This window comes from Lipophrys pholis, assembly GCF_963383615.2.
Source record: "Lipophrys pholis genome assembly, chromosome: 11".
Taxonomy (NCBI): domain Eukaryota; kingdom Metazoa; phylum Chordata; class Actinopteri; order Blenniiformes; family Blenniidae; genus Lipophrys; species Lipophrys pholis.
In genome coordinates, this window is record NC_137631.1 from 26,290,946 (window position 1) to 26,318,256 (window position 27,311).

Genomic DNA, 27,311 nt, shown 5'->3' on the forward strand with positions numbered 1-27,311 from the left:
TTTTTCAAAGCAATGCGGTCTGATTCAGCCAATCAGTGCGGCGCACACATTGACCTTTGAACTGACCACTTCCTGTTATTGAAAGTGCATTTTTCCTCGTGACTGCTTAACTTACAGTAATAAAACATTTCCTAGTGTTTTATGCTGCTTAAAACTTTTTAGTCATTTTATTTATTTTGGCCGTTTGAAGTATTTTTTAATTGCAATCACTGTTTCCACACTTTACCAAAGTCACAAAATGAATCCCTGATTGACAATATTCCATGTCATAACACTTATTTTTGACCTGTCCATCATATATTTATAATTCAGTAGACATCTTCCACTGTGCAGAAAAGTTTTAAAATACTTTATAATAAGATTCAGCCATTTAATGGCAACAACACCCGTGACAAAACCTTTTTTAAAATTTTTTTAACATTAAGGCAGAAATTCTTCTGGAGGTCCATTCTGTTCGCTGACGCCCAACATCAAACAAACACTGAGTCACATTTTACTTTCCTGTATTTACTAATCTGATTGAATTCTGTTCAGATAATTCAATATCCCTGAACTCTTCAGCAATGAATGTTTTTTCTTGCTTATACTCTTCATTTCCTTAGTTCTATTCTATTTTGGGTGACATATTTTGTCTATATTGTCTTTTTTTTTTTTTAATTCTAGGTGATATATGTCTAAACTTCTCACTTCTTCCCACTAAAACAAAACAAAAAACCTGGCGTTGTCGCTATTCATCAGATGCTATGTAATATGTTCACCCTCGTTGTTGTAACCAGAGCTCACTGAACTTATTCTAAAAAAAGAAAAGTGAAACTCCCAACATCGTAAAAGAACAACTGCATTGTTTTATTGCCGTTTTCAGCATACATCCAACACCCCTATGAACTTTTAGCTACATGAAGCATTTACAATACATGTCATGTGTCAACGGAACGGTTTTAAAAATTAGGATTTATATTTATCTTTACATATAATACAATTTGCACACATGTTAATAAATATCAATACAATCATGGCAAACTCAACACACGTCATCTAAAAACAACAACCCTTAAAATTATGTAACTTTTTCTTTAATATATTTATTCACAGCTCATACCACATCATAAATATAACCTCTACGTGTTTCTGTGCTGTAAAAACAGTGGGCTATCTGGTGGTTTGTGTTGGGGGGGGTGGGGGGTGTGGGGGGGGGGGTGTTTACAGGTGCCAAAAGATCCGGATAAAGCATGGTGCTCCTGTTGAATTTCTTTAGTGTCTCATTTTTAAGTAACTCTTTGTTTGGGGGGGAACAGCTGGACAAAAATAAAGTAAAAATCTCATCTACCTCCAAACAAAAACATAAGAATGGAAAAGAAAAAAGGCATCTTGTTGAAGTCTTAACACTGCTGGATATTGTTGTGTAGTGTGTGTGCATGCGCACACGTGTGTGTGTGTGTGTGTATACTCCAGAGATTTTGCAGCATATCCACCAACGCAGACACTGTCCTGTGGCACACAATGACGAGTTCTGCGAGCTCCCATACGATTCACTAATAACCAGATCACATTAATACAGTTCAGCTGTTTTATGATCGTCGATATCCAGAACTGAATACGTTGTAAACGTTAACCTACAGTGTGATGTACAGTGAACGGCATCTCACGGAGAGGCCCGTCATCATTATCAAGTGAAATGCCAAAATGCACATACATATCATACATCTGTGCTCTATGTCATACACAAACATAAATATATATATATATATATATATATATATATTTATCTTGATATAATCAAAGAAAACCGCCTCTGTGTCCCTGTAGCCTTCATTCCTGACATGCAAATGGCTTACGAGTGCACGGGTGTTTAGGAACGAAGTGCAAGATAATGAACGTCTGGGCACTCTCCTGTGACTGCAACACACACACACACACACAAATATCTGTTAAAGGAAAACACAGATAATAAATATATTAACAAAAAAAAACAACCAAACATGGCCATATTTGATGGATTCTTTGTGTTGACTTGTAGGAAGAAAAGAGCCTTTCGTGGCTTATTTGTGGTTCATTAGGATGCTGAAGTCAGTTTGTGAGTGGTTAAGATAGAAAAAAAAAAAAAAAAGGCAGCTTCGGAGGACGTCGGCACGGAGACGTCGCTCCAACGTTTTTTCCTGTAGCAAAGAGCGAAAACCTCATCTGCAGAAAGTGTGACTTGTTCTACACAACTATACACCACTGTTCTTTTTTTTTTTACAGAATTCCTTTACATCAGCAGGACCAAACTGCATTCTTCCCTTTAAATAATGGAGGATAACGTCTTTTTTTAAACTTTCTCCCAAAGGCTCCCTCCCCGTGCTCGAGAGACTCCACTTCAAGGCTGGGATGATAAAGTTGTGAACACACTCGCCTCTCCACCCACAGAGAGAGAGAGAGAGAGCAAAACTGCAAAATGATTAACTCAAACTGCCTTCGGGCAGGAGATATGTAAACGCTGCAGACTGCTTCAGTGTCAGATGCAGTCGTAGTGTGTGTGTGTGCACTGTGTAGGAAAGCTCGACACATTCACTGCTGTAAGTGTGACAGTTTCAGACCAACTGCCTGCGTCGGCGTTCAAGCAGACGATCCATTTCAGGGTGGGGGGGGGGGGCAAAAAAAAAAAAAAACGTTCATCTCGATGAGCAACGCTTCCGGCTTCCTTCAGGCCCAGTTAAGGTTGAATCCCTTTGAGAGCATGACGGCCTCCAGGTCCTTGTCCTCCTCCTTCTCCCGCAGCCGCTGCTCCTCCAGCAGGGCCACCAGGGCGTCGCGCTGCTCCACCACCTCCAGCATCTCATTCAGGATCTGCTTCTCCTGGGACAGCTCCTTCTCGGTTTTCAGGTGGTCTGAAAACGGCACGGGGAGACGAGGGGTTTAAATGAGAGAGAGAGAGAGAGAGAGAGAGAGAGAGAGAGACAGAGAGAGAGAGACAGAGACAGAGATAGAGAGAGAGAGAGAGATAGAGAGAGAGAGAGAGGGGGGGGGGGGGGCTGGGAGCTGGGAGCTGATTAGCATTCCCCGAATTCACCTTCCACAGCCATTCGCTCCCGGAGCTCCTGCTGCAGTCGGCTCTGTCGGTCCTCCAGCTCCAGCTCTCGGGCACTTGGGGAACACAAAGAGGAAGAAGTTTATTCAACAAGTAAACTCTCTCTTTCAACAGTTTTTAAAAAAAAATGAAGGAAAAAAAAAAAAAAACATCCCTTGTTGCGAATAAGATGAATGGATGATCTTAAAGCTTTTAGTAAGTGATGATGAAGTAACTGGACAATTTAATGGCTTGTCGGACCGTAATGAAGCAGTTCCTCTGAACGGATTAACAATGTGATCGCACATCTTATTAAAGTTGAAGAATGAAAGATCAATCAACATTAAACTTGAGATGTAATATATAGATATAAAAAAAAAAAAAAGGAGGCAGTGAGTCTCACTGACTTCACCATCTGCAGGACACGAGCTTTGATTTAAATACTGAAATCATTAAGTGTTGATTAGTTTCTCAGTTTGTCAGAACCAAGGATTTCTTTCAGCCACGGGTCACTCAGTCGTGGTAAATCCGTAGTTTGGACACAAGTCAACAGAGTATTCGTCCTTTGGGACTGAGTAGATTTGTCACGCATCTATTCGCACTTCACTTGGGTATTTATTTTTCCGACTGCAGTTATGTGTAGTTTCTACTCATTCGTTTGAGGATATCGAAGCAGCTGATGGCGTCAGTCATCATCACTGTGAAGGTTAATAAGTTACATCAACAACACTGGACAAGAGTTTAGTTGAAATTTTTTTTTTCGTTTCTGACAATAAAAGCTCTGAAACAAGATGACTCATAAAGCTCATGGGTCCATAGGAAGTCAAACATTTATTCTTACTTTGGCACTCAAACGAGTACTTTTTTTTTATTTTCATGTACAGTCTGTACTTTTTAAGCCTTTTTTATTGAGTAGATAATGTGAGTCCTTCACCAGCTCTGTTCTGATCCGAGTGAAACAACTTGCTCAACACCGTTCGACATAAACACCGTGAGAGCCACATCTGGAGCTTTTCCCCGTCGCACAAGATCTCCCCGATGCGGAGCGAACATGTATTGGATATCGGCTCATATAATAAATCAAATAGTGCATATTTATTAATATTACAAAATGTGGATTGTTACGACCGCGCTTCACTGTCCGGTGTTTCGGTTCCACTGGTGCCCCTGTTAATTGGTGATTTCTGCCAGTATAACTGAGCAGGTAACAAGTGGAAAAGCGCCAATAGTGTGTTGAAACAAAATGTATTTTATGAGCCCGAGCAATGATTTACTCTCCACGATGGTGAAGTTTTCAGCATCTCACATGCTTCTTTACGATTCCATCACGACTTTTTTATTGTTTTGTTTTTTTTCCCATCTCTCACAGCAGTGAAGTCTTCTTCGACTTTCCTCCAGAGGAACTATTTTCTTCATGTTACTGACCTGTTGCCAGTTGAGCACCAACAGGTGTTTTTTTTTTTTTTTTTTTAGCATAACAGTTTGTTTTTTCCCCAGTTGCTTGTTTCTGTTCCAAGTCTCCTCAAACATCCTGCTGGCAAAATCAAACCAAAGTGGAAACGTGTCTAGATTTTTTTTTTTTGGGGGGGGGGGGGGGGGGTACACAGCAGAAAGTTTGTGTTGCAACATTTGATTATGTTGCTTTTTTCCTACTTGATGCCAATAATACATGTTCATGGGGGGAAAGATAAACTTTCTGTGTTTTTGGCAGTTCCATTGCAAAACTTTTTCCACCCAAACAAGTCGAGTTCACAACAGCTGCAGTCAGTAGATTTTTTTTTTTATATGTCGAGTAGATTTACATACATAAGAGAAATAGTTTTTGAACGCTGTAGTGGGTATGAATGTTCTGGAATTATGAGCATGAGCATAATGGACACTGTGAGGTTTGAAATACTAATAAAGGAGCGAGGTGATTAATCGTGAATTAGGACTCTGACTTTAATTTATCCAACACACCAACAATCACAATTACGTAATCCAGGCGCTTAAAGCACCACCATTGACTGCACCACCCTGTCTTATTTGATGTCCAACTTTCTTTTCTTTTCATTCTGCCTGTCCTATTCTGTGTAGAGCAGTGCTTCAAAGGAATTTCCCTCTGGATTTAATGGAGTATTTCTATTCCATTCATCATCGGGATTACTGGAGACTCCGGTATAGAGAGGATTTTTATTGAGTGATTAATGCACCATAACAATCTTTTTTTTTTTTTTTCTTTTTCATATTTCAATCAACAGCTGCTGGGATCAAATTGCACATATTCGAAACGAAAGGTCCGTCTGCTTATGCACCCGTTCAAGTGTTTATACTTACAAGATCATGAGTTCGGACTCGTAGCGGACCAGGGCGTTCTTCTCCTGCACCAGCTTGAACCACTCTTGCATGAGTTTGGGGTCGTCCTTCTTGCCCATGCCTGGATGACGAGACGAAGCACAGAGATTGTTGTTGAGAGCCCCCCCGGGAGACCGCGAGACGCCGGCGGTGTCACACAGACGGGGACCGACACGGGGCAATGCAATGACAGCCAAGCCAGGATGTCGTTGCCGTGAGGGATGGCGAGGTGGAAAGAGTGGACCCGACACCGCCGTGGTCAGTCGTGGCCATGTTCAGAAGATGGCACATGGGAGGTGGAGCTACGGGCGTCAACGTTAGCGGGCGCACACAAACAAACACACCCTCACCCACTCACACACAAGTATATACCTACAAACACACACACACGATACCTGTTGTTGCATAATTGAGAGTTTGTGTTGCCCAGTTTGGCCTTTGTGTCACATATAGCAGACACTCTCCTATCGCTTCCTTTCAGAAAAGAGGCTCAGACAGTCCAGAGAAGGAAATACAAGCACGAATTGCGACACTTATTTCCCCCCACATAGTGACCCGCCGGCGGATATGAAATCCCGTTAGAGCCCATTCATTCTCAGCGGTTTGACAGTAACCCAAAACAAACAAAGGAAAAAAAGAGAAAAGCATGAATTATTCTGCCGTCTTTAGATATTCAATTACAAGTTCAAATGTTCATGGGGGGGGGGGGGGGGGGGACTCGTCACCATGACCAATAGTGAAGTTAGCACTCCGCTATGTAGTCTTCTGCAGGTGAGAGCGTGTTCGGCGCTGCTGGCATCATGCATTCCAGTCAGAGCGACGCTTCCCGCCGCAGAGGAGACCGCTGCACGGTCGCATGCTCAGAAAGGTCCGCCGCCGCCTGAGGGGGGCGCTGTGCACCCTTTCATTTATCTGACTGCAGCAGGTGGAGCCAAGCGGGTTCAATGGAGGACCGGAGGGCGAACCTCCATGCGGCGTGACGTACTTAGCTGGGGAAGAGGAGGCTCTTGCAAAACGAAAAGGAAAAACATCGTACACGCATAAATGGCATGGTGGTGGTCTCGGGGGCCGGCTTTCGCTAATTGACAAGACAAGACAGAGAGAGAAGCAAAGCTGGAAGAGGAGCCGCCCACAGAAGAGACGAAAGCAAAACAAAACTAAAGTTTCCAAATCTAAATCTCCTGTTTGTTTGTTTTTTCTTTTGTAATCTTAAAACTACAGCAGCCTGTTTCCACTGCCACCACCTCTCAGTCCAACGCTCCAAACACAAAAGAGGCAAAAAACAAATCCAGAAAAAAAAAAAAAAAGGAGTTTCTTCACACGGACTGGAAGTTCAGCCACAATCTCCACTGACAGGTGTTAAGCTTCTGAAACATACCAGATGATCCATTCATTTTTTAAGACTTGTTTTTGTGCAAGAATTGAATATTCATAACAAATCATCTCTCCATGCAAGATCCTCACTCCTTGAAAATGCAAACTTGCCCACAAGCGCTTTTTATCACTCACTTTTATTATCATTTTATGATTCCATGACAGTTTTAATAGTTTTTTTTTTTTTTTTTTTTAAAGGGTAAGTGGAAAAATTCTTTAAAGCAACTAGAAAAATGGATACCGCAATGCAGTTTTTAATGACACAGTTTAGCCAAACCGAAAACAAAACACATGCTTCTGATTAGACACACACTACGGCCGATGACCTCCCCATTTATGTGCTTAAAATAAAGAACTATTTGGGCCGGATTACAACATATGTATAAATGTATATGGATTTTGGAGGCTTCCCGTTGTGTTTGAAAAACTGTTTTTAACCACATTATTAACTCCAAAATTACTGGATTCAGCCACAACGTCCTATCTAAGCTTTTTATGTTTATCTGCATTGACGCGGTAATAATTTTGTAGGAAATGTCTTTAGGCCTGTTTACACGAGTGAAAACGCAAAAAGAACCCACTTGTTGTTAATGTTTGTAGCGTTTTAATTACAAACGCAAACAGCACCCAGTAGTGGCCTAACATGAGAACTACATCGTTCTCCGTCTTTGAGCCATGTCCGTGTAAACGGGGCACCGTTTTCAAAACGATGCCGGGTGAGCGCAGCCAAAGCGCAAAAACGATGCCTTTGAGACGTTGTCGTGTAAAAGATGTCTTATTTAGCCAATTCAAAGGCAAATATATAAGTTTTTTTTTTTTAAAAGTGTCTGTGTTGGTCTGAACACTAAGCATAAGCAGCTTATTACCTGCAGAAATAATAGATTACCTCCAAAAGGAAGGTATGCCATGAAATTACACATACATGAAATAATCTTCCTCTTTAAAGTTCATGCCGTCTTCACTTCGCGGTTAAAGGTCGTCTGCCGAGATGAGATTAAATTACAGGTGGAGATATTCTTTAGTTTGGCTTTGGGAAGATTAAAAAAAAAACAACTTCAAAAACAAGATGTATGGCTTTTTCAAATTTGAGTAACAATTTCCTTATGATAAATATCTTTAATACTTGGGTGACTTTTGGATAGTTCCTGGAGGGGGGAGGGGTTGGGGGGTCTCAAGTCGGAGGGGGTGAGTGAGTAGCCCAGGTCTGGAGTTCCTGACGGTTTCGGAGGTTAACCTGCCACCACTGTGGCGAGGTCATGTTACCTTCAGGGGAACAGCAGGGGCAGAAGGAGAGCGGCGGTCTTCGGCGCGGCATCTCCACAATGGGCTCAACTTCCACAAGACAGAGCGGAGGGAGGGAGAAAGGTGGGGAGGGAGTGACGCGAGGTGGAGTGGACGGAGGAAAGAACGCAGGACAGACATCACAGAGACAAAAAAAAAGATTAGAGGACAAAGAAGGAACAGGAGGAGGAGGAGGAGAGGCTAATAGAGTGGGGAAGAAATCAACAGACAGCAGGAGCGCTGTGAGCGGGAGAAGACAAATCACCCGGAGAGAGGATGTGGGACAGATCAGCTGTGTGGGGTGAGAAATTGAGAAAAGGGTAAAAAAAAAAACGAAAAAGACAAAATAGGGGCATAGAAAGAGAAAAACACTCCTCCTTGTGTGATCATCTTGTACGCAGATGATCTTTTTATCGAGCCTCGGGAAGTAAAAATATCACCTGCACATAAAGCCAAAGTTTATTCCAGATTTAAATCCCAATTATCAAAGTCATTACTGATCACAAGCAGATCTGTTTCACTGGCACACACAGATAATTACTTCTCCTTTAAAGCGGCTCTCCTGGTAAACACTACTTGATCATGTTTATACCACCCGGCTTAATCTTTTGCCAGTCTTGTGACTTCTGAAATGAGGCTAGTTTTGAAGTGCAAATCAGGAAGTTTTTTTTTTTTTCTCCTTCCAATTTGCTCTCGCTTGATAAAAATATCAGAGATATAGAAGGTAGCCCTAATAAACCCCCCCAAAATATATATATTTTTAAAAAAAAAAAAGCATAAAATACACGGAAAGGCCAACAAGTAAATACCGTGTAGTTGAGAAAGGTCTTTTAAGAGAAGATCAGATTTGTAGCACACGTAGAGTGTCATAGAGGCATCAGAACAGATGAAGAGAAACAACTACAAGGGACCATCACAGAGGAAACAGGAAAAAAAAAAAGTAAAGGTCAGACTTTCTGGAGTCCTCATAAAACTTTTATCGTTTCCCAAAATTATGCAAATATGGTCATGAAATGCATCATTTGCAACAGGTCTTTAAATATTATAAGGATCACTGGCGATTCTCAAACTGTGGTACGCAGACCATCAGTGGTACACAAGCTCCCTCTAGTGGTCCAAGGAGGAATTACATATAATAAAAAGGAAACGCATATAAATTCTCATCTAAATGACTTATCGTTCCTTTATTTGATGAGAAGCAGTTTAAAGTTCATGCTTACTGTATTAGTGACATAAAGAGGTGCACACTGTAAAATGTTTGACAATCACTGATCTGAAAGATCAAAGAAAATTTCAATTAAAGTGACGGAAATGGATAAGAAATGGCTCTTCTCATGTTACGTTACACCACCACAACCCCTCGTTATTTCACGGAACACCAAGTAGGACACGCAGGATTCATGTAGGTATTAGTAGACTGACTCATCCACACAGAAATCCACCAGCAAAAAAATAAATAAATAAAAAAATCACACAAAAACAGGCGGAATCAGTTAAAAAAAAAAAAAAACATTCAAAGGCGTTAGATTTGAACATATGTAACAACACGGCCCCCAACAATCCACCAGTTAGGAAGGGTAACTTTCATGCAGGCATTTCCTTGTCTCAAGTCAAAGCTCCACGAAATCTCCCATCTGACGAGCGGTTACAACCAGCAGGACCAAACCACAGACTCGCATATGAGGGAATGCACATTTTCTGGCCTCCCGCCGAGGGATCCCACTGACGCTGAATAAATAAAAAGCAAAAGTTGCTTTCTAACAGAACCTCCCGCCGAAATCCCAGAAAATATGAGGAGGGAGAGAGAAAGAGAAAAAAACCCAAAATGCATTCCTCTCACATGCTGAAACGAGGAAACAAACCAACAACAGATACCGTGAGACGTCTCGCTTCCCCGCCCGGGCGGGATGGAAGGCGTTGTTGTGACCCGACGCGCTTTAAAAACAAGCTGCTGAGGTGGAAGGGTTGCAACACTGCCTGTTAGCAACACAGCACACACACACACACACACACACACACGCGCAGAGACACACTCTGGGAGTTATGCAACTGAGCAGGTATGAGGAGAGTCAGGGGAGCTTCTGATGGGACTACAGAACTACGGCAGCAGAGTTCTGAGGGGAAGTGAAGAGCCAGGCCAGCGGTTTAGTATGAGTGAGGTCACGACGGCTTGTGTAACACCTTCACACCGTGTGTGTGTGTGTGTGTGTGTGTGTGTGTGTGTGTGTGTGTGTGTGTGTGTGTGTGTGTGTGTGTGTGTGTGTGTGTGCGCGCGTGCATGTTTGTGTGTGTTGAAGTCGGCGTCTAATTTGTTTGTGTATGCACAAAAATTCAAATATTCAAGCTTTAATATGCAATTATTCTGGAACAACAACATTATATAATGTCAACTGTGTGCAAAATGAACACGGACCTTCAAACCACTGGATGGAGAGCATACATATATTTATAAAAGCCAATTTTGCCTTCCTTGTAATAGTTCCTTGAGGAGACGAGAGCTTGGTTTTTTTTTTTTTTTCCCTCGTAGGAAAGCCTGAAAAAATTCAAACTTGTTCCTATGCAACAGAACAAGGGATGTCTGTACGGGATTGTGCAAAAGTTTTAGGCTTTCATGAATTAGTGCAGAAGCGAACTGAGGGAGAAACCTGTGTGTGTGTGGCATCACCACTCTTTGATGTAGGTTCTCCTCACGCACACACAGGTTTTTGAATAAGGTTGTTTTAAAACGTCTCGTAGAACCGAGCACGGAACACAGGGTGTTCTTATTTTACACCTGCCTGTATGTTTTGGGAGGTTTTTTTTCTTCAGCTGCAGACTTAATTGGGAGACGATCACATGGTTTCCTTCAGGTATTACACGATGGGTAAGTTGCATTATGTTACACCAGCTTAAAACATTTGCACAGTGATGAATACATCAGTAATCATGAGCCTTAACCTATGAATACCTCATTTGCAAGCATCTTTCTGACAAAGGCCGTGACCTTTACGGGTCTTCTCTTGGTTCAATAACAGACCTCACAGCACTCAGATTAGTTTCTCTTCATTGGCTTCCGGTGAAATCTAAAATAGCTTTTAAAAAATCATTCTATTCCCCCAAAATTTTGGAGATTTTGCAGCTTCCGTCACATTATTAGCACAACGTTTAATTCTGCTGAAGCGGAAATCACCCGTGCGCCCCTCCTACTCCTCCAGGATAAAAGATATTCTTAACTTCATTAAACGGGAGAAAATCAGGTGCACATTAAATAGATCACTAATCAAACTCAATCCAGTATAGAGGCCTTTCCTTGCGAATATGTATAGATCCTGGTGTTTACTGATATCCCAGTGTGACTGCTTCATAGGTTGGTATTTAACACGATGTGATTTGCTTCCCTTTAGAATCTGAATTTTTCCCTAATTTATCATGAATTAGATTTCTAGCGTTTTCAAGTTGTTAAATGACAATTTAATAATGGGTGTTTTAAAATTCAATTCTTTGCTTTACAATTCTCTTTATTAATTTGTGATCAGTACAAAAAAATAACTTCTTCTGCTCCTCAGGAGCAAAGCTCTTAACAACCAGGCTCCATCACACCTCAGAGATGTGTTAGTACCATAATTTACCAGCTTTGTGCTGCAAAAAGTTTCCTAAGGATAACAGGATGTCATTACTTTGAGAATTAAACATTTCCCATCTAATACTGCTTTTAGTGAAGATTGACTCTGATCTTTTTTAGATAGATCCAGACTGCTCCTAATCAATGTCTCACTATTCCATGTCTAAAAGGTTTTCTTTAAAAACTCCTGTAGTTTACACTTCATCTTCATCACAAGCTCCAGTTTGGGAAATACAGCAAAACCATATCTAAAAGTTTTGTTAAGAACAAGATGGAGTTTTTGTTTCACAGTGAAATCAAAGATGTTTTGAGGCTCCGGGAGAATTTTGTTAGGTAGAAAGTGGTCAGAGCTCTTTTCGTCATACAAGCTGCAGAACCGTTCCGATAATCTCGAGTGGCGCGAGCAGATAGCGTCGACCTCTGAGTCCAGATCCGCAATTGAGTTGTTCATTTCCACCGTTGCTTATGCTTGCTCGTGTGGAAATATGTTTTTCTTCTGTTCTATTTGCATTTAAAGAGCCACAAGATGGTTTTGTTGGAATTGGCACTTTTTAAAAAAAAATAATACTCAATTCAATTCCGCCTTTCCTCTGGTGTGTATAGATGCATTTCAACAATCAGCAGTCTTGAAACTGATTACTATTTTCTACATGATGCATTCGGCTCTGAAAGAAAAACAGGAACGCACGTTGATTTCCTGTCTCAACAAATAACCACTTGTTGCTTTGAAGTGAGAGCGTATTCATTTTATCGAGTAGTGACGGCCCTGAAAGAGGTGGCCTTCAATGCTGTGTACATTGCATTAAATGGCAAACAATTACAGTGAATCGCTCTGAGTATATATTTATTTTTCCATCCTCAGCTCATTAACAGAGCGTCTTTGTATATGGCAGCTTTAATTTCAACACGATTGCACTTTGCTTCGTGCATCGACACGCAGTGACAAATAAAAGTCACTTATTCCATTCATTCATAACTTTATGGAGACGTGAAGAGGACAGTGTGAGGCCAAGTGTGTGATCTGTGCTTGATGTGGGAAAAGTGTCTGATCTACAAACCCGGTGAACGAGGTAAGAGGGGAAGAGGAGAAAGAGGTGAAGGAGCAAGAGGTACATGGCGGAGGCTAAAAGCCAGCCGGTTGGAGATATGGGCTGTGAAGGGTACAAAGCTCGAGTAGTAAACAAAACAAGAGGAGGTTGTGGAGGAGGAGGAGGAGAAGGAAGGGATAAGATTAGGTTAGCCATTAGGTTAGTTATAAAGCGACAGATTTGAAATACATACCGCCCAGATGCAAGTCCAGGATTTCACTGTAATTAGAATCTCCCCAATAGTCTACAATGACAGGGATATATTAAGAGATAGGCGTTATTTCACACGGCCCCAAACTGGGCAAACAAACACGCGCACACACTGGATTCAACCAACAGCAAGTCATGCATGTTCTTTTTTGCAAACACACGGGGCACGCACATACACGCTGTTGCAACACTCGGAACAAAGAGAGTCTGTCGGTACTCACCACGGTGCATAATGCAGTCAGCTTACGCAACACGCCGGTGCATTGCAATTCCCCAAATAATACTGTTACATAGATTTGCTTGCATTGCTGTTTACTTGGGCTACTCCGTTCGATTTTACCGGCGGCCCACGGCTCGGCTTCGTGTGCAGATGTGCCTCGGAAAATGCTCCAATTTTGGCATTATTTCTATTTAATTTGAGTCTATGCAGCAAAAAATAATTGCGCTTACAAACAATCTGTGTGCATTGACCTTTGAGTGAAACAGCTGTGGATTGCTGTTGTGCATTTTCAACAGCTCATTAATAATAAGAAAAGAGGGAAAAAGTGGATAAGACGTCTTAATAGATGAGATCTCAACAAATATATGTTGAAGTCACTCGAGCAAATGTTTGCCCAAAATAGACCAATAAACAAGCCGTTGGCCCGCGAATTAATTAGAATTTTGATTTCTCGCATTCTGATTGAGTTCTCTGGAGAAAAAAAAGAAAAGAAGTGCAGCATGATCTGTGAATTGATCCGAGTACAGAAACTCTCCTGGTTGAGAAGCCGGTGAAGGAGACGAAATGCATCCAAAATGAGCACACACACACAAATCTATGTCGGGAGACACACATTCTCCTGGTGGCATGCAGCTCAGACCAGACGATGGCGGACATGTTATGAGGGGGACGGAGGTCAACATGTTCGGAGATGGAGAACTTGTGTGTCACCACGGATGGAGCCCACATAACAACAGTGTCACATGTCAAGAATCAAAACAAGAAAACTACAGCGGATCTAATACCTGATCTTCTTTTGTGCTGTTTGGGTAATGTATAAGTACCTTTATACAATCCTTTAAGAGAGTAGAGCAGCAAACAAGTTAAATCATTCTCAAACATTTGGTTGGATTAAACAGCTGATGGGAATATGGACACATTTAAAATAAGCATTCGTCGTCCTTGTGAGCACGCATTTGCATGAGAACAGTTTTTATGTCTTTCCATCACCCTCATGATAATTAAAGTAAATTGGGAAGGAGTAAAGTATCCCCACTGTTGTGAGGATCTCGTGCAAACCCACATCACGTAAATTATTTGTGATTACTGCGGAGCTGCAGTTGAGCTCGCGCTCATATAAAACTGCTCCAAATAATGAAGTGGGGTTCTCCCCAACAAATCATTTATTCTATTTGTCTATGAAGTGTATGTCTGTGATAGTCCCTTGTCAAAAACAATTTGCGTTTATTACTGTGGAGAAACTAAATATGTTTATTGTGAATGCACACCTCCGAGCTGGAATGTGCTTCAGTACAATTGAATGAATGATATCTGCAGGCTCCATATAAATGACCGCAGGGGGACAGGTTTCCAGATTACATAATCCTAATCACGGAGGCCATTACGAGTCCCTTTGGAGCTCTAGAAAAGCGAGTGCTCATATATGGAGATAGAATGTCTCGTGGAGCCGTCACCACTGAGCAGCTGCTACAAAATACATGATGCAGCTGCCGTAGGTACAGTAAATCTCAGGCGAGAAATTAATAATACAGAAGCTATAAAATGAGAAGTACGATAGCTCACCGAAGGTGGATATTATGTCTCATTTGGAGCAATGATACAAATGCGAGATCCCACATGGGACGGCCGGGTTGATCGAAATGAAAGAAATGGCGTGTATGAATGTCCGAGTGACGAGCCGTTACCTGCTTCTCCTCTCAGGGCTTTCTCCACCGCGACACCCCTCTCCTCCAGCTGCCTCTGCTTCTCCTCCACCTGCTCCAACTGTCTCTGGATGATCTGAGCAGACAAGCGGTAGCAATATAAATGCATTTCAAAACACAGAACACACAGAGGTGCATGTACACCGTATACAACTCAAGCATCTTTACATGGGCGCACGGAGCAGTAACAAGCACCACTAATTAGCGCTGATTTACCATAAAGCTCAAGGGAACCTTCTATTGATGCAGCAGTTTAGCCTCATTAAAAATACATTGTGAAGCAGAAGGGCTGATAATTGCGGCTACATTGATGCCCGTAAATGTATAATTCCACTGATGATCATCAAAATGTACTTGGTGATTTTCAATAAAATTGTAGACGATATTAAGTTTGTCCTCCTTTGACCAACACGACACTCTCACCCGGACCCCATGCTGCATTTCTACATGGCATCCCGAGATCAGCGATCTGGATCACGTGCAGGACGCCGATTATGAAAAGCCGAAGGACACGACCCGAGCGTTGAATATAGAATCAAAAGACGCCCCCCGTTGGGATCGTTTTGGACAATTCGACATATCAGTGCTGATGAATAATCCTTGATTCCTCCCTTTAGCAGTCAAATCCAAAAATATTTCTACATACTTTTAAACAAAGTAGTGGTGAGCACATTTGCCTCACAGCGATACTGATCCCCGGTTAGAGTCCAGGTTTGGCTTTCTGTGCAGTTTGCACGTTCTCCCTGTACATGTGTGGGTATGATGTGCTTCTATTGAGTGCGAGTGTGCAATTTTTCTATCATAGAGAAGCCGTTATATCTGTGGAGACAAAATGCAGGTCATGTGTGACACTGTATGATGTTTATCTACTTCTGTATAGCATATCTGTACATTTAGTCTATGTATTCATATTCATCTATGTAATAAATCTGTATATTTAGTCTACATTCACACTTATCTGCATAATTTGTAAATCTGTGCAGCGGTGGACAGAAATGTATTCACAATTCCTACATACTCACTTCTCGATTGGATACCAAATGACTCTTCGTTTCTGCATGTGTAATGACAATAGATTTTCATCCTCATCTTAATATGTGAACTGTGGCCGCGATGCATGCAGCCATGTGTGAGATTAAATATTATGAAGGGACAACAGCATGTTACTCAGTAACCCTTACGATAAGCATTCAAGATTTGAATATCTTATCATATGAATTGGGCATTGTTTTAAGATATTTCCTTCCTTCAATCGGTGCTGAATTTATCTGTGTGGCACTGCAACGGGAGCTGAAAAAGAAGTCCGGCTTGAATTCTGCAAATAAGACACTAAAAATATCGAGAATTCAGGCCACAGCTCCAGCAGAAGAGAAAGCTTAGTGCTGAGTCAGTGGACTCGCAGCCCGGCTGCGGTGTTACAACATCAATCTCGACTGTGTGTTTCCTGACCAAAGTACTCGTTTGGCCTCAATCCAGGAGAGCTGAGTCACATCAGAGTCACCATATGGTTTAAAGCAAAAACAGCACATCGAAGCACATATATTGTTATATATTGTTACCTGGGCTCTGTGCAGCCTCTTCAGCTCCTCCTGTTTGGCTTGTCGTCGCGCAGCTTTCTGGACTCGGCGCGTCAGCTTGGCATTAAGCTCTTCCTCCGTGTAGGTTTTCTGAAGGTGCAATAAAAACTTTGGCTTAGAGAAGATGCATCTGCAAGGTATCATCACGTGAACCTGGGTCCGAGGTGCCTGAACCCCTTTGATATTGAACAGTGACCGCAGTGGGTAAAAGGTCAAGGGAAATCAAACATCACATCCCTAAACTAGCTAGACTATACATGTACAAATCTCTACGGCCGGCCAATAAATCCCGACTCGGGTTCCGGTGCCATAAAACATGTTGGAGCAATGATGCGACACGTACAATAAATCAGCTTCGCTACAACTCTGCGATAATCCTTCTTCGCTTTATGACTAGTTCAATAATAGGCAGTACATTAAGTGAATAAAAAGAGATGGTCCCCCAGCTGAGGTTTTAAAACGCTGGCACCAATCAGGAGAAAGAAGTAAATAGTAGTGAAGGAGAACATGTTATTTCAGATGGGATTGAAACGGTGCCGCAGAGAGAAGCGGCCAGATGAATACCATACCAGAGGAACGGCCCACAGTATGCAAGAGATTCATAGGTATTAATGTGAGCAGAAAGGTGAGCACTGTTTGAAGAATTTAAGGGTTTAACGCAATGGATATCCAGCAGCGAGTGAGAGAGAGAGAGTGTGAGCTCCGCGATCCGACCTTCACATGCGCCCAGCGAGGATTAGCTTCAGGCCAAATGTATACACGGTGTTATTACAGTAAACTTGCACATGTGCAGGCGGGTGAGGCAGGGGCGGATGAAGGGTGGGGTGATCAACAAAAAAACAGATGTCATACTACCTTCGTGGCGTACGATCTCTTGAACGCCAGCGCGTGAGGGACATAAACAGACTTGGGGAGGACGAAACATAAAAGAAAAACAAAAAAAAAAAAAGGAGGGAGGAAACAAACATGATACAGATGATATGATTAAATGGGTTAATGATTATGTTAAAATTGGTCAAAATTAAAACAACAGGGAATGTATATTTAGCTGGTCCAATCAAAACAGGCATTGTTAATATCCCACACCAAAAAAAAAACCAAACATAGACAAGGTGCAGTGATATCTTAAACACGTAGGTTAAAAATAAGTCTAAAACAACACACTAGAGGAGGGTTGAGAGGTGTGTTATATCTAGAACTACCTTCTAGGATCTGTAAGCACACACGGCTAACGGATAGCACAAATCAAGGGAGCTATAACCACGAGCGTCACAGGAGACTAGTCGATACGACTCCCAGGGGCTCTCACTGAATCACACACGGCCTTGGAGGCATGATCCAGCTTTAACCCCCCCCCCCCCCCCGTATAGCTCAAGATCAACTTGATACTACATAAAATTTTCAATCGGATATTGTCATCAAAATGGATAAAGCTCATTTGAGTGAGTTTTACAGTGGTGGGTGAATTCAGGTCTTCAGCCTTGAACTGGAGCGTATCTATTCATCTATCTAATTCACCAGAAACACACACAGACTGAGCTGAAGCAGCAGAGATGATAATGTTGAATTTCAACCATAAACATAATGAATGCAAATGAACCCAAATAAAAGTCTTCAGTTTATAGAAGAAAAAAAAAAAACTGTATTTCAGCACGAAATGTCGAGATAGTAATGTGATCTATGCACTCGGCATATTGGATGAATCCAGTGTTTTGAAGAAGTCGCTCACTCAGAGGCGATGCAAATGGAGATCATTAGAATGTGCATTTAAAAAGTCATATTAAGAAGCTGAAGACCTTGGAAATAGGCTTCTATCATAAGCTGCTTGGCGAAGACAAACTGTAAACCGTTTTATTTCTCTCTCATGCCTCTTTATAAAGAGATGAGTTAACTATTAAAGATTTATGTCGGGTTGGCCTCAAAAGCTCAGGGCAAGTTATGTGAACTCACTGCTAATAAACTGTTGGTTAGGCTAAATAGTTTTACTCAAAGATATGTTTATTGGATATTCAAAATTATGCCACCCCTGCTGCGCAATACCTCTTCGTCGTCTTTGTCCTTTTCTCGCTCAACCTCCTTTTCTCGCTCCCTCTCTTTCTGTCTCTCTTTCACCCTTCTTTTTTCCTTCACCTCCCTCCTCTTTTCCTTCTCCAGTTTCTCCTCCTTCATTGCTTCCTTTTGAATCCCTGACACTAGGTCAAAGATGTCCATATGCAGCTAGGAGTGGAGGAAATTGTTTAAAGGAGAGAAGAAGAAAAAAATAAAGTTTTTGACATTTAAGAGAAACATAAAGCGATGCATTTGATGTGATGATGACACTATGGCCTTACTGAGTCTTCCTGCAAACATCGTTTTCCCACGCTATGGGCATTTTAAGTATGTGTTGTTGTGCTTAGCAGATAAATGAATAGATTTGTTTGACAGTGTAATCTTCCCAGTGCAGCATTCTTCACCGAAGTCGCCTCTCGATGAAAATGAAGTGAAGTTCTTGTGTGAACCGGTCCTTGAATTTCCCTGATTGCTTTTAACAGAGCGGCTCCTCTGATTATCAGATGAAAACATCTAGTCAAAAAAAAAAAAAAAAAGCTCAGAAAACTTACATCTGCCTTTGACTTTTGGGAGGATCGCTCGAGAACATCATCGCAAGACAGGTCCGAGTCCTCGGAGAAGCTCAGGTTTCTGCGGGATTTCAAGTCTGTTGCACAGAAAAAGTCAAAACATGGGTTATCTTTTGGTTCGGTTTCAGCTGGAGCTTCAATGAGAGAACCTGTTGCTTACCCGAAGATTTGCCAAGAGGTGATGTTCTCTTCTTCCCAGAGTCCTGCGTAGTGGAGCTGGACGACGGCGTGCTCGGACAGGATTTGTCGTCCTTCTTCTTCTTGTCCTTCTTGTACCCTGAGAAAACAGCCTTCCACAGCGACTTGTGTTTAGGCGGCGTCTCCTCCGTGCCGGAGAGTCTGCTGCCGTCGTTCTTTGCTTTCTTCTCCTTTTTATTCTTGCGCGGCGAGAAGAGCGAGCTCCTTTTCTTGCTCTTACTGGCGGAGGAGCCGTCGGACGAAGCCACCGAGCTGTCCAGGCTCTTGTTGCTGCTGAAGAATCGCTCGGGTAGCGTCTCAGACTTCTTGGACTCCAAAGCTTTCACGGCGGACGCCTTCGGAGATCCGGCTGACTTTTTACTTTTACCGGCCGTATCTGGGGTCGCGCTCCAGGCCACTTTAGGTGAGGCACCCTTGTCATTGTCTGGCTCTTTCATTTTGTTCAGCTGCTTGGCCATGGCGTCTTTCAGAGCCTGGCTCTTGACAGACTTCTCTCGCGCCCTCATTCTCTCCTCGGCAATCTCCTTAGCCTCTGGCGAGAATCGAGTTGCCCTCTGGGTCTTGGAAGCTGGGTTTACGGGGATATTGGGTTTACCGTTTTCCATTGCCAGGGCAAGATGTTGAGGGGGTTTGTTACGGCTGGCTTTGCTGGTGGGTGGAGTGTAATACTTGTTCGTGCTCGTTTCTGGCGTTCGTTCATCGTAGGTCTCCTCCACATCATCGGCGAATGGAATCTCTTCCACCGTCTCCACGAAGGATTTCCTCGCGTCCTCTGAGCGAGGCTTCTTCTTCTCTCTCATGACGACCACTGGAGCGGTGTCAGGGGCTGCCTGAGGTGAGGAGACTTTTCTGGGTGCAGGCTTGGGTGCAGACACGGGGCTCAGCTGGGTCCTGGGCGAGGGAACGGGAGATTTTGTCTTTGATGGCTCTTTGGCACGCTCAGTTGGATGTTGTTCTGTTCCATTGGTCCAGGACACCTGGTGTCTCTGCTGCCTGAGCACGGCAGGAGACTGATTAGCAGGCACGGGTGGTGGCGGGCTGGAGGGTGGGGTGAGCATAGTGGAGTCGGACACGTTGTAGCTGTCGCTGTTCGCCATCTGGCTCGTGGCCATGCTGCCGTTCAGGCCCAATCCTGAGCTGGTGGTGATGTCCTTCTTATCAGAGCCGTCACTTTTGACTTCTAGAGGAGCAATTGGAGTAATAACTTGACCCTCAAGAGTGATGTTGAGTCTGCGGATGACAGCCCGGCCTGTAAAAGCAGGTTTCGGTTCCTCGGATACATCCGGCGACTGTGTTTTAACAGGGGGAGAATCCTGTTTTGGAGTCTTGACACTCTGCTCTAAGATTTTACTACTGCGGTCCAAAGGAGTCAGACCGAGGCTCTTTCTTATCTCGGCACTCTTCATCCAAAACTCCTCAATGATATCGGTCTTTTTAGACGAACTTTCATCCGTTGATGAATCAGGAGAATGTGAAGGCTGTTGTGTTGTGTTTTCTGTTTTGGCCATGGGCGTAGAAGTGTGTCCGGGGACCGGCTGAGTCCTCACGGGGGAATCCGAAGTGAGGGGTGATGAGGGCTCGTGGCAGGGCAGAGGCTGGGAACAGATTGGGGAAAGAGGGTTTCCCGTGAGAGGGCAAATAGAGCGGTGAGGATAGACGGGTGATTTCGGTCTGCACGTCTCTGGTAGGGAGGAAGGCTGAGAGCAGATCGGCGATCTAACTGATGGCTTAACGGGCGACCTGATGGGAGATTCAATGGCCGGCTTGATGGCAGAAGCAGGACTAAATTGGATGGGCGAGCCAGGAAAAGAGGAGCCAGGAGCCGGAACGTTGACGGGTGAAGCAGCAGCGACAGTAGGAGAAAGATCCTGGACAGCAGCAGGTGAAGAGCACACTGGGCTCCTGGCAGCTGGAGATAGAGTTGTCTTTTCAGGCTGCGTTTCATCAGGTATGAACGGATCTGTGAAAAAGCGGGTGCCTGGAGACTTCACCGGAGTTATCTGGAAAGACACAGAAACTAAGAACTGAGTCAAATCCCATCACACATCTTCACGTTGATAAGAGAAGAATTATCTCACCTGTGTTTCCTCCTCTGGGGATGGTTTGAGTGGAGAAACGTCTCCTTCCTGCACTTGGTTGATATTGCACACATCTAAATCCACCAAACAAAAAAGGGTACCGCTTTTAATTCATGGAAAATAAGTCTGGGTGAGGAGCTAAAAGTAATACTTGTGACATGTACCAATACTGGAGGCCATGCCCCGACTCTCAGATTCCTTGTCTTCTTCGGGAAACCCTCCGTTGTCCTGTGACTGGTGTAAACGAGCTTCGGCTTCTGCATCTGAAGGGATGTCATCTGGAATTGAAATGTGCAAATTTTTAAATATTTCACTGTCACACACTCTTGTGTCTTTAATATTTCAATTATTTCATTCTCATAGAACAGATTTCTTTGTAATGCAAAATTCTCTCTTGCGCATGTTAGGGTACTGACAATCTTGTTTTTCTCCCCCCTATTATTAGGTCTTCTCACCCTGATCCATCTCTGTGCCAGGCTCAATATCTGGACTATTTGCTTCTGCTTCCAGCTCTTCCTCTTCACAGGGCTCTGGTATGAAAATGAAACGAAATTAGTCATCCGGCTATCGTATTTTGTCTTTAATCAATAACATTGTGAGAACGTTCCCAATACCCTAACAACCTAACCTTGAATTAACTTTTTCTAAGAAATTCTAGCTGTGGGCTAAAAAGCTATCAAGACCAATTTTGAAAAGTGAGGCAGAGAAATTAAAGGTTAAAAAGGAATGAATAGACATCAAAACGGAAAACAGTTTTATCTGCAGACAGCGTTAGAATAGTGCTCTGGCAAAAAGGAATGAAACATTTTGCATACAAATTAAACCATTCTGTGCAAGTCTGTCACAGATGTGAACAAAGACTGGGCATAAAGTAACATTAGTATAAAAAAAAAATACATGCAGCAGTAATTTTTTTTTTAAATTAGCAAAGGGATGACATTTGAACCACGCAAAAGCACAACGCAAATGTTAATAGTATCAGTTAAAAGAGGGGCACCAAGCAAAGTTAGGACAACCTATTTTTTCCGCTTAAATATCCTAAAACGGAAAAATGATTCGTTATTTCGTGCAAGTTTAAAATGCTTTAGCCAACACTTGTGCAAAGAGCACCAAATAGTCCATTTATGGGGTTGCAAAGTCACATGCCGTGAGAACATCTGACTCGAGTGGAACTGAGCTTTTAACCGGAAACTCAAAGCCTGTGCATGAAGCCTGATATACGTGTAGGACACTCGCTCCAGTCATTCAAGCTTTTAAACAGTTTATAAAGTACCTCAACAACTCATTCACTGAACTTTGTGCAAATACAAGTGCCCTGAGGGGGAGGGGGTTAGTTCACAAATGTGGACGCAGATTTCCAGTGAAATACCACCAACATCAAGGCGCGAAGCACTCATAGTGTTTTCAAGTCTTGATGGCTCATTCTCCGGAATAGGTTCCGTCACAGCATGTTGTTTAAATGTGTGGAAAGAGGAAACCCATACTTTGGAAGCTGGAAGGACAGAATGGTGAGTTTGTTTTTTTGCGAAAGGCGAAGTGAAGGTGGTGATCCGACCCCTGGAGAGCAGGACTCTCGCTCAAGTGACAGCGTGCATGCTTGTGAGTTTACTTTGCCTCCGCATGTGTTTCCGCATGCGCCGAGAAAAAAAAAGGCCAGCTGATAGGCATATCGAATACAAGACTAAGATGGGATGCCAGGATCCCGGTTAAGTCTGTGCTACCTCCAGACAAGGACTCCAACCAGACTCTCACTGCCTCGTGTCGGGCGGATGAGTGGGCGGGGGCTACATTCAAAACCAGAAGATTCAGAACCAGGGATAGATGGCAGGAGACAACAGTAAAGCAATTAGACACATGGGAAAGAACACAAAAGAACAAAGCAGAACAAAATCAAAAGGAATTGACAAGGGGGGGGGGGGGGGGGGGGGGGGGGTTATGTGTTGGAAGAACATTACGTTCACCCCAGAGGTACAACAGCGACTCTGAATGACAAACTGAAAGATTGAACACAAAATTAGACATTCCCAGAAACAAAACAAAAAAAGCAATGTCACAAAAATGTACAAAATAAAGGATGATTAAAAACAACAGGATTAGTTGAGGGGGAGGGGGAGGGAAGGGAGGGGAGGGGGGGTCCTCCTGTCACAGACACAGACGGAATCAGGACAGCAGCAGCCACACGGACACAATCAGCCCCCCTGATCCGTAACACGCCGAGCCCCCGCAGGCTGCCGTGGCGGGCAGCGCCTCGGGGTGGGTTACCTGTGGAGGAGGCCTGCGTGAGCTCAGAGGGTTGGGAGAGTTGTTGGGAGGCTGAGGCCAGGGGGCCGTCCTTTTCCCCCTCGGACTCCGGGTGTGTTCGCCTTAAACCTGGAAGCGTAGTGGGATCCACGGGCTGCAGGACTTGTTGGATGTGAAGGTTCGTGGCTAAGTACATGTGCAACGTTGTGTGTTTTGTGCATCGTTGGAAGCGGTTGTGTGTGAATCAAGAGAGGCGAAGAGATACGAGAGAGGGCGGAAAGACAGGACACAAATGAAAGAGAGAAGAAAGACAAGGAGTTACCTCGTGACAAAGGAAAAAAAATAATTCATCAACACAGGGGGGCTGCATGCAACACTGCAAAAAGGGTCAAACTATAAAAGTGAGCTTTAAAGACATACCGTTTAAGAAAGAAACAATATTCATTTGTTGATTAGAACAATTATGCCACTCAATACCAAACCATAACTGCGGAGCCTGGGGGGAAAAAAAGAAGAAGAATCTCTGGGATTGATCTAATTAGTATTGTAAAGCCATATACAAAAGAAAAAAAACAACTAAACAAAATACAGCAAGTTGGGTGTAATGAAACTCGCAGTAAAAACAAATAAACCCACAAAATTCAAAACACAACTGCAACCAACAAACCAAAAAAAAAGTCAAACCAAGGAGCAAATGTCACACTGTTAACTGTAGAAATCTTTAGGAATGAAACCCAAATCAGCCAGAATTGAGGGCAAACACATCCGCAGGCAGTTCTGGTGCTACCTTTAAATGTACCAACATCCTCTTCATCTGTGAGGTACTTCTCCAGCCAAAGGCCTGACTGGAGCTCTCTATCCCAAGGATTGTAATCCCCCTCTGCCAACAGGAGGAGACGGAGGCCCGACAAGACAACGAAAATACACACATACACAGACGGTGTATGGAGGCACGGGGGGGAGTGATGAAGAGGAAGAAGGGGTAGAAAAAGAGGAAAGGAAGAGTGGATGAGGAGCACAATGTCTGAGACAGTGACACTACGTATGAAAAAGACAGTAGGAGGAGGTTTCTTTATATTTCTGACACGAAGAAATGGACAACAAAACACTTAACACGTTTCTAACTACGCTGGAATTCGAAACAAGCTTACCATCACTTGACTCTTCGTCTTCCTCCTCATCGTACTCCTCATCGCCCTCCTCGTCCAGTTCCCCGTCCCTGCTGACGTTGTCAGCCATGGCCTCGCCTTCGTCGCCCCTCAGTTTGGCGTGGAGCTCCACCGCCTCCCTCCAGGGGACGCCGCCGAGGTCTGAAGGGCTGTGAGGCTGCTCCTCCGCCTCCTCCTGCTCATCCTCTTCGTCCATGTCCGACTCGGAGCTACTGTTGGGGAATAATGAGGTTTTTCTTACTTTAGGTGTCGTTGTTGTGAAGAAAAATTAGGTCGTGTCATATAATGGAAGGGAAAAAGTATCAAACTGTCCGATTATCCAGAAACAAATATATAAACAAAATAAATGGGCCATCGGTGGAGTGAGAGGTGGCTGTAGTACTTCTACAAGCGGATGAGTAGACATGTTTGGATAGGTCCATCTTTTTTTGGAGGGACGAGGAGTTATTTTCCCTGAGGTATCCTGTTTTTCTGACTCTTAATTGTATTTTTGCCAAAATCTGTCCCCTCCTCAGAGTAATTGACTAAACACAGAATGTACAAATAGAACAGACTAGACGGGGGGCTAAGTCAGGCAGACAAAATTTAGAAGACTGAAAAGACATGGTTTCCAAAATTACACACAAGATAATATTACTTATTTGTGTTTGGAGCGGCTCCATTTGATCATACTGATGGTAAATATCATTAGTGGGCTCATCCACAGCAATCACAACCCCGATCGGAAAAAAATAAATAAAAAAATTTAATGAAAGCAGTTCTAGTCCCACCTGGAGCCCAGCTCCGCCTCCGTGGCCTTGTCCAGCACACTGCTGAGGTTATGCTCCGCCAGCGTCTCCTCGGGCACCTCCTCCAGCTCCTCCTCCCTCTGCAGGGACAGGCGGTAGTTCTCCAGCTCGATGCGCTCTGGAGTTCCACGCAGTCGCTTGGCTACGCTGGGCTCCTGCAGGCCGTTGACCTCCACCGCTGCGGTCGACAACAAGAGCACAATGAGGAGAATCAGTGTGGAGTCTTCACATCCAGGTGGAGGTAAGACAGCAGAGAGCGAGAGAGAGAGAGAGCGAGAGAGAGAGAGAGAGATTTAAAACTCCATGTTTGATCTTCTCACTAAGTGTGTGTAGAAATAAACTAGACCATACTGAATCTTGTGTGTCACTGCTTTTTAACATTATCTTAATATATATACAATCATGTCAGTGTGAAGATTGTCTCAAAAGCATCACATCCATAAAGCACACATCAAATATTCCCATTTAATCCCATTTTCTTTTTTTGGACAAACGGACAAGGACACACCGATATAGGATCTGTCACTGAATTTATTGCAATTAGATTATCTTCCTACAACAACCAAAACAAACAAAAAAAAAAGAGTATCAACAAACGCAAAAAAAGTTTAGCACTCTAAAATAGCTCCATTATACTTTATGGAGTTGTACAAGTTTTGTGCCTTGCCTTATTCCCACCCTGAGAAGCAAACCTTAAAACTGTACTTTCTCAAAGCAATTTGCACAGTTGTGGGTAAATGGGGGTGGAAATAGAGCAAAGTGAAGCGACTTAATTTGTGCACGATTTGTCTGAACTCACTCTCCGATCACTTAGGCAGAGATAAACTCCAATTAAGATGAAATGAGCTCGGTGGAACTCCCAATCAGAAGGCTGCGCGTTTGTGTGATACTTGATGCTGCGTCACATAAAGGCCACATGCACTCTGTTGATGAGTCTCGTTCAAGCAAACACAAAATTTAAAGGTCAAAAGCGACTTTTGACGGATGCGATTTGCCCTGTTTTTGGCTTTCTGATGCATTCACACTTAATCTTTTCTATTTTTTAAATGAAACAATCACTATTACACTAAAAATATAACAAATATTCTTGCTAACTATATGATGATTCTTCTAAAACTAATAAACTTATTAGCATTATTTCATATAATTACCATTAATCTTTCTGAACACCTAAACACGTCGTCATGGGTTCACATGTCAGAATTCTGTTTGATTAACTTAGTAATATTGCAGAATTAATATTCATATACTTATCCTCTTTATCATTAAGTCTCCGATGTCTTTAATCCTATACTTGCCACACAAAGCAGCAGGCCTACAAATAAATTGATTAAATTTCTATTATTTACGTTATGCAAAGCTCACCACTGTTCCTAATCTAACTCGTGCATTCATTTAGTTCTAATTGGCAAAGCGATAAATGAAGAAAAGTTGAGAAAAGGTGTTTCTTGGCAGCGGATCTGAGAGGCGGAGAGATGCAGAGGGGGAACCGGGAAGCCAAAAGGGGTCTCAGGGGAGTAAAACAATCACCAATCGCAGGCACTAATTCAAGCACTAGTAAAGCTTTATAGTTTTAGGATGCTCTGATTGGAGGGGGAAAAGGTAAAGCTTACAAAAAGCACTGATACAGGCACTTCATCACAGGTTGGCGAGTTTCAGTAAGAAGGAAAAGGAAAGAAAAAACAAAATGCAGGTGCAAAAGGGCTTACAGAGAGAAAGGAGCACGTCACGGAGCAGGCAGGAAAACAAACACATCACACAGGAGGAGGTAGAGCTAAAAGAAAG

At 43.0% G+C, this 27,311-nt stretch overlaps 1 protein-coding gene across 1 annotated transcript in view; it reads right to left on the reverse strand.

The window, feature by feature from the left end:
• Window positions 1-825: 825 nt before the first annotated feature.
• Window positions 826-27,311, reverse strand: part of mical3a (microtubule associated monooxygenase, calponin and LIM domain containing 3a) — a 66,597-nt gene continuing 40,111 nt past the window's right edge. The window contains exons 29-46 of the mRNA XM_080474854.1: window positions 25,509-25,704; window positions 24,721-24,950; window positions 24,357-24,449; window positions 23,591-23,755; window positions 23,050-23,112; window positions 21,784-21,858; window positions 21,493-21,606; window positions 21,329-21,402; window positions 19,213-21,250; window positions 19,035-19,129; window positions 18,475-18,651; window positions 17,290-17,340; window positions 16,417-16,524; window positions 14,840-14,933; window positions 12,918-12,968; window positions 5,363-5,462; window positions 3,050-3,123; window positions 826-2,867 (exon numbers count right to left, since the gene is read on the reverse strand). Of these exons, the coding sequence (XP_080330980.1) occupies window positions 2,683-2,867; window positions 3,050-3,123; window positions 5,363-5,462; window positions 12,918-12,968; window positions 14,840-14,933; window positions 16,417-16,524; window positions 17,290-17,340; window positions 18,475-18,651; window positions 19,035-19,129; window positions 19,213-21,250; window positions 21,329-21,402; window positions 21,493-21,606; window positions 21,784-21,858; window positions 23,050-23,112; window positions 23,591-23,755; window positions 24,357-24,449; window positions 24,721-24,950; window positions 25,509-25,704 (3,983 nt within the window). The 3' untranslated portion in view covers window positions 826-2,682. The remainder of the gene's footprint in view (window positions 2,868-3,049; window positions 3,124-5,362; window positions 5,463-12,917; window positions 12,969-14,839; window positions 14,934-16,416; window positions 16,525-17,289; window positions 17,341-18,474; window positions 18,652-19,034; window positions 19,130-19,212; window positions 21,251-21,328; window positions 21,403-21,492; window positions 21,607-21,783; window positions 21,859-23,049; window positions 23,113-23,590; window positions 23,756-24,356; window positions 24,450-24,720; window positions 24,951-25,508; window positions 25,705-27,311) is intronic.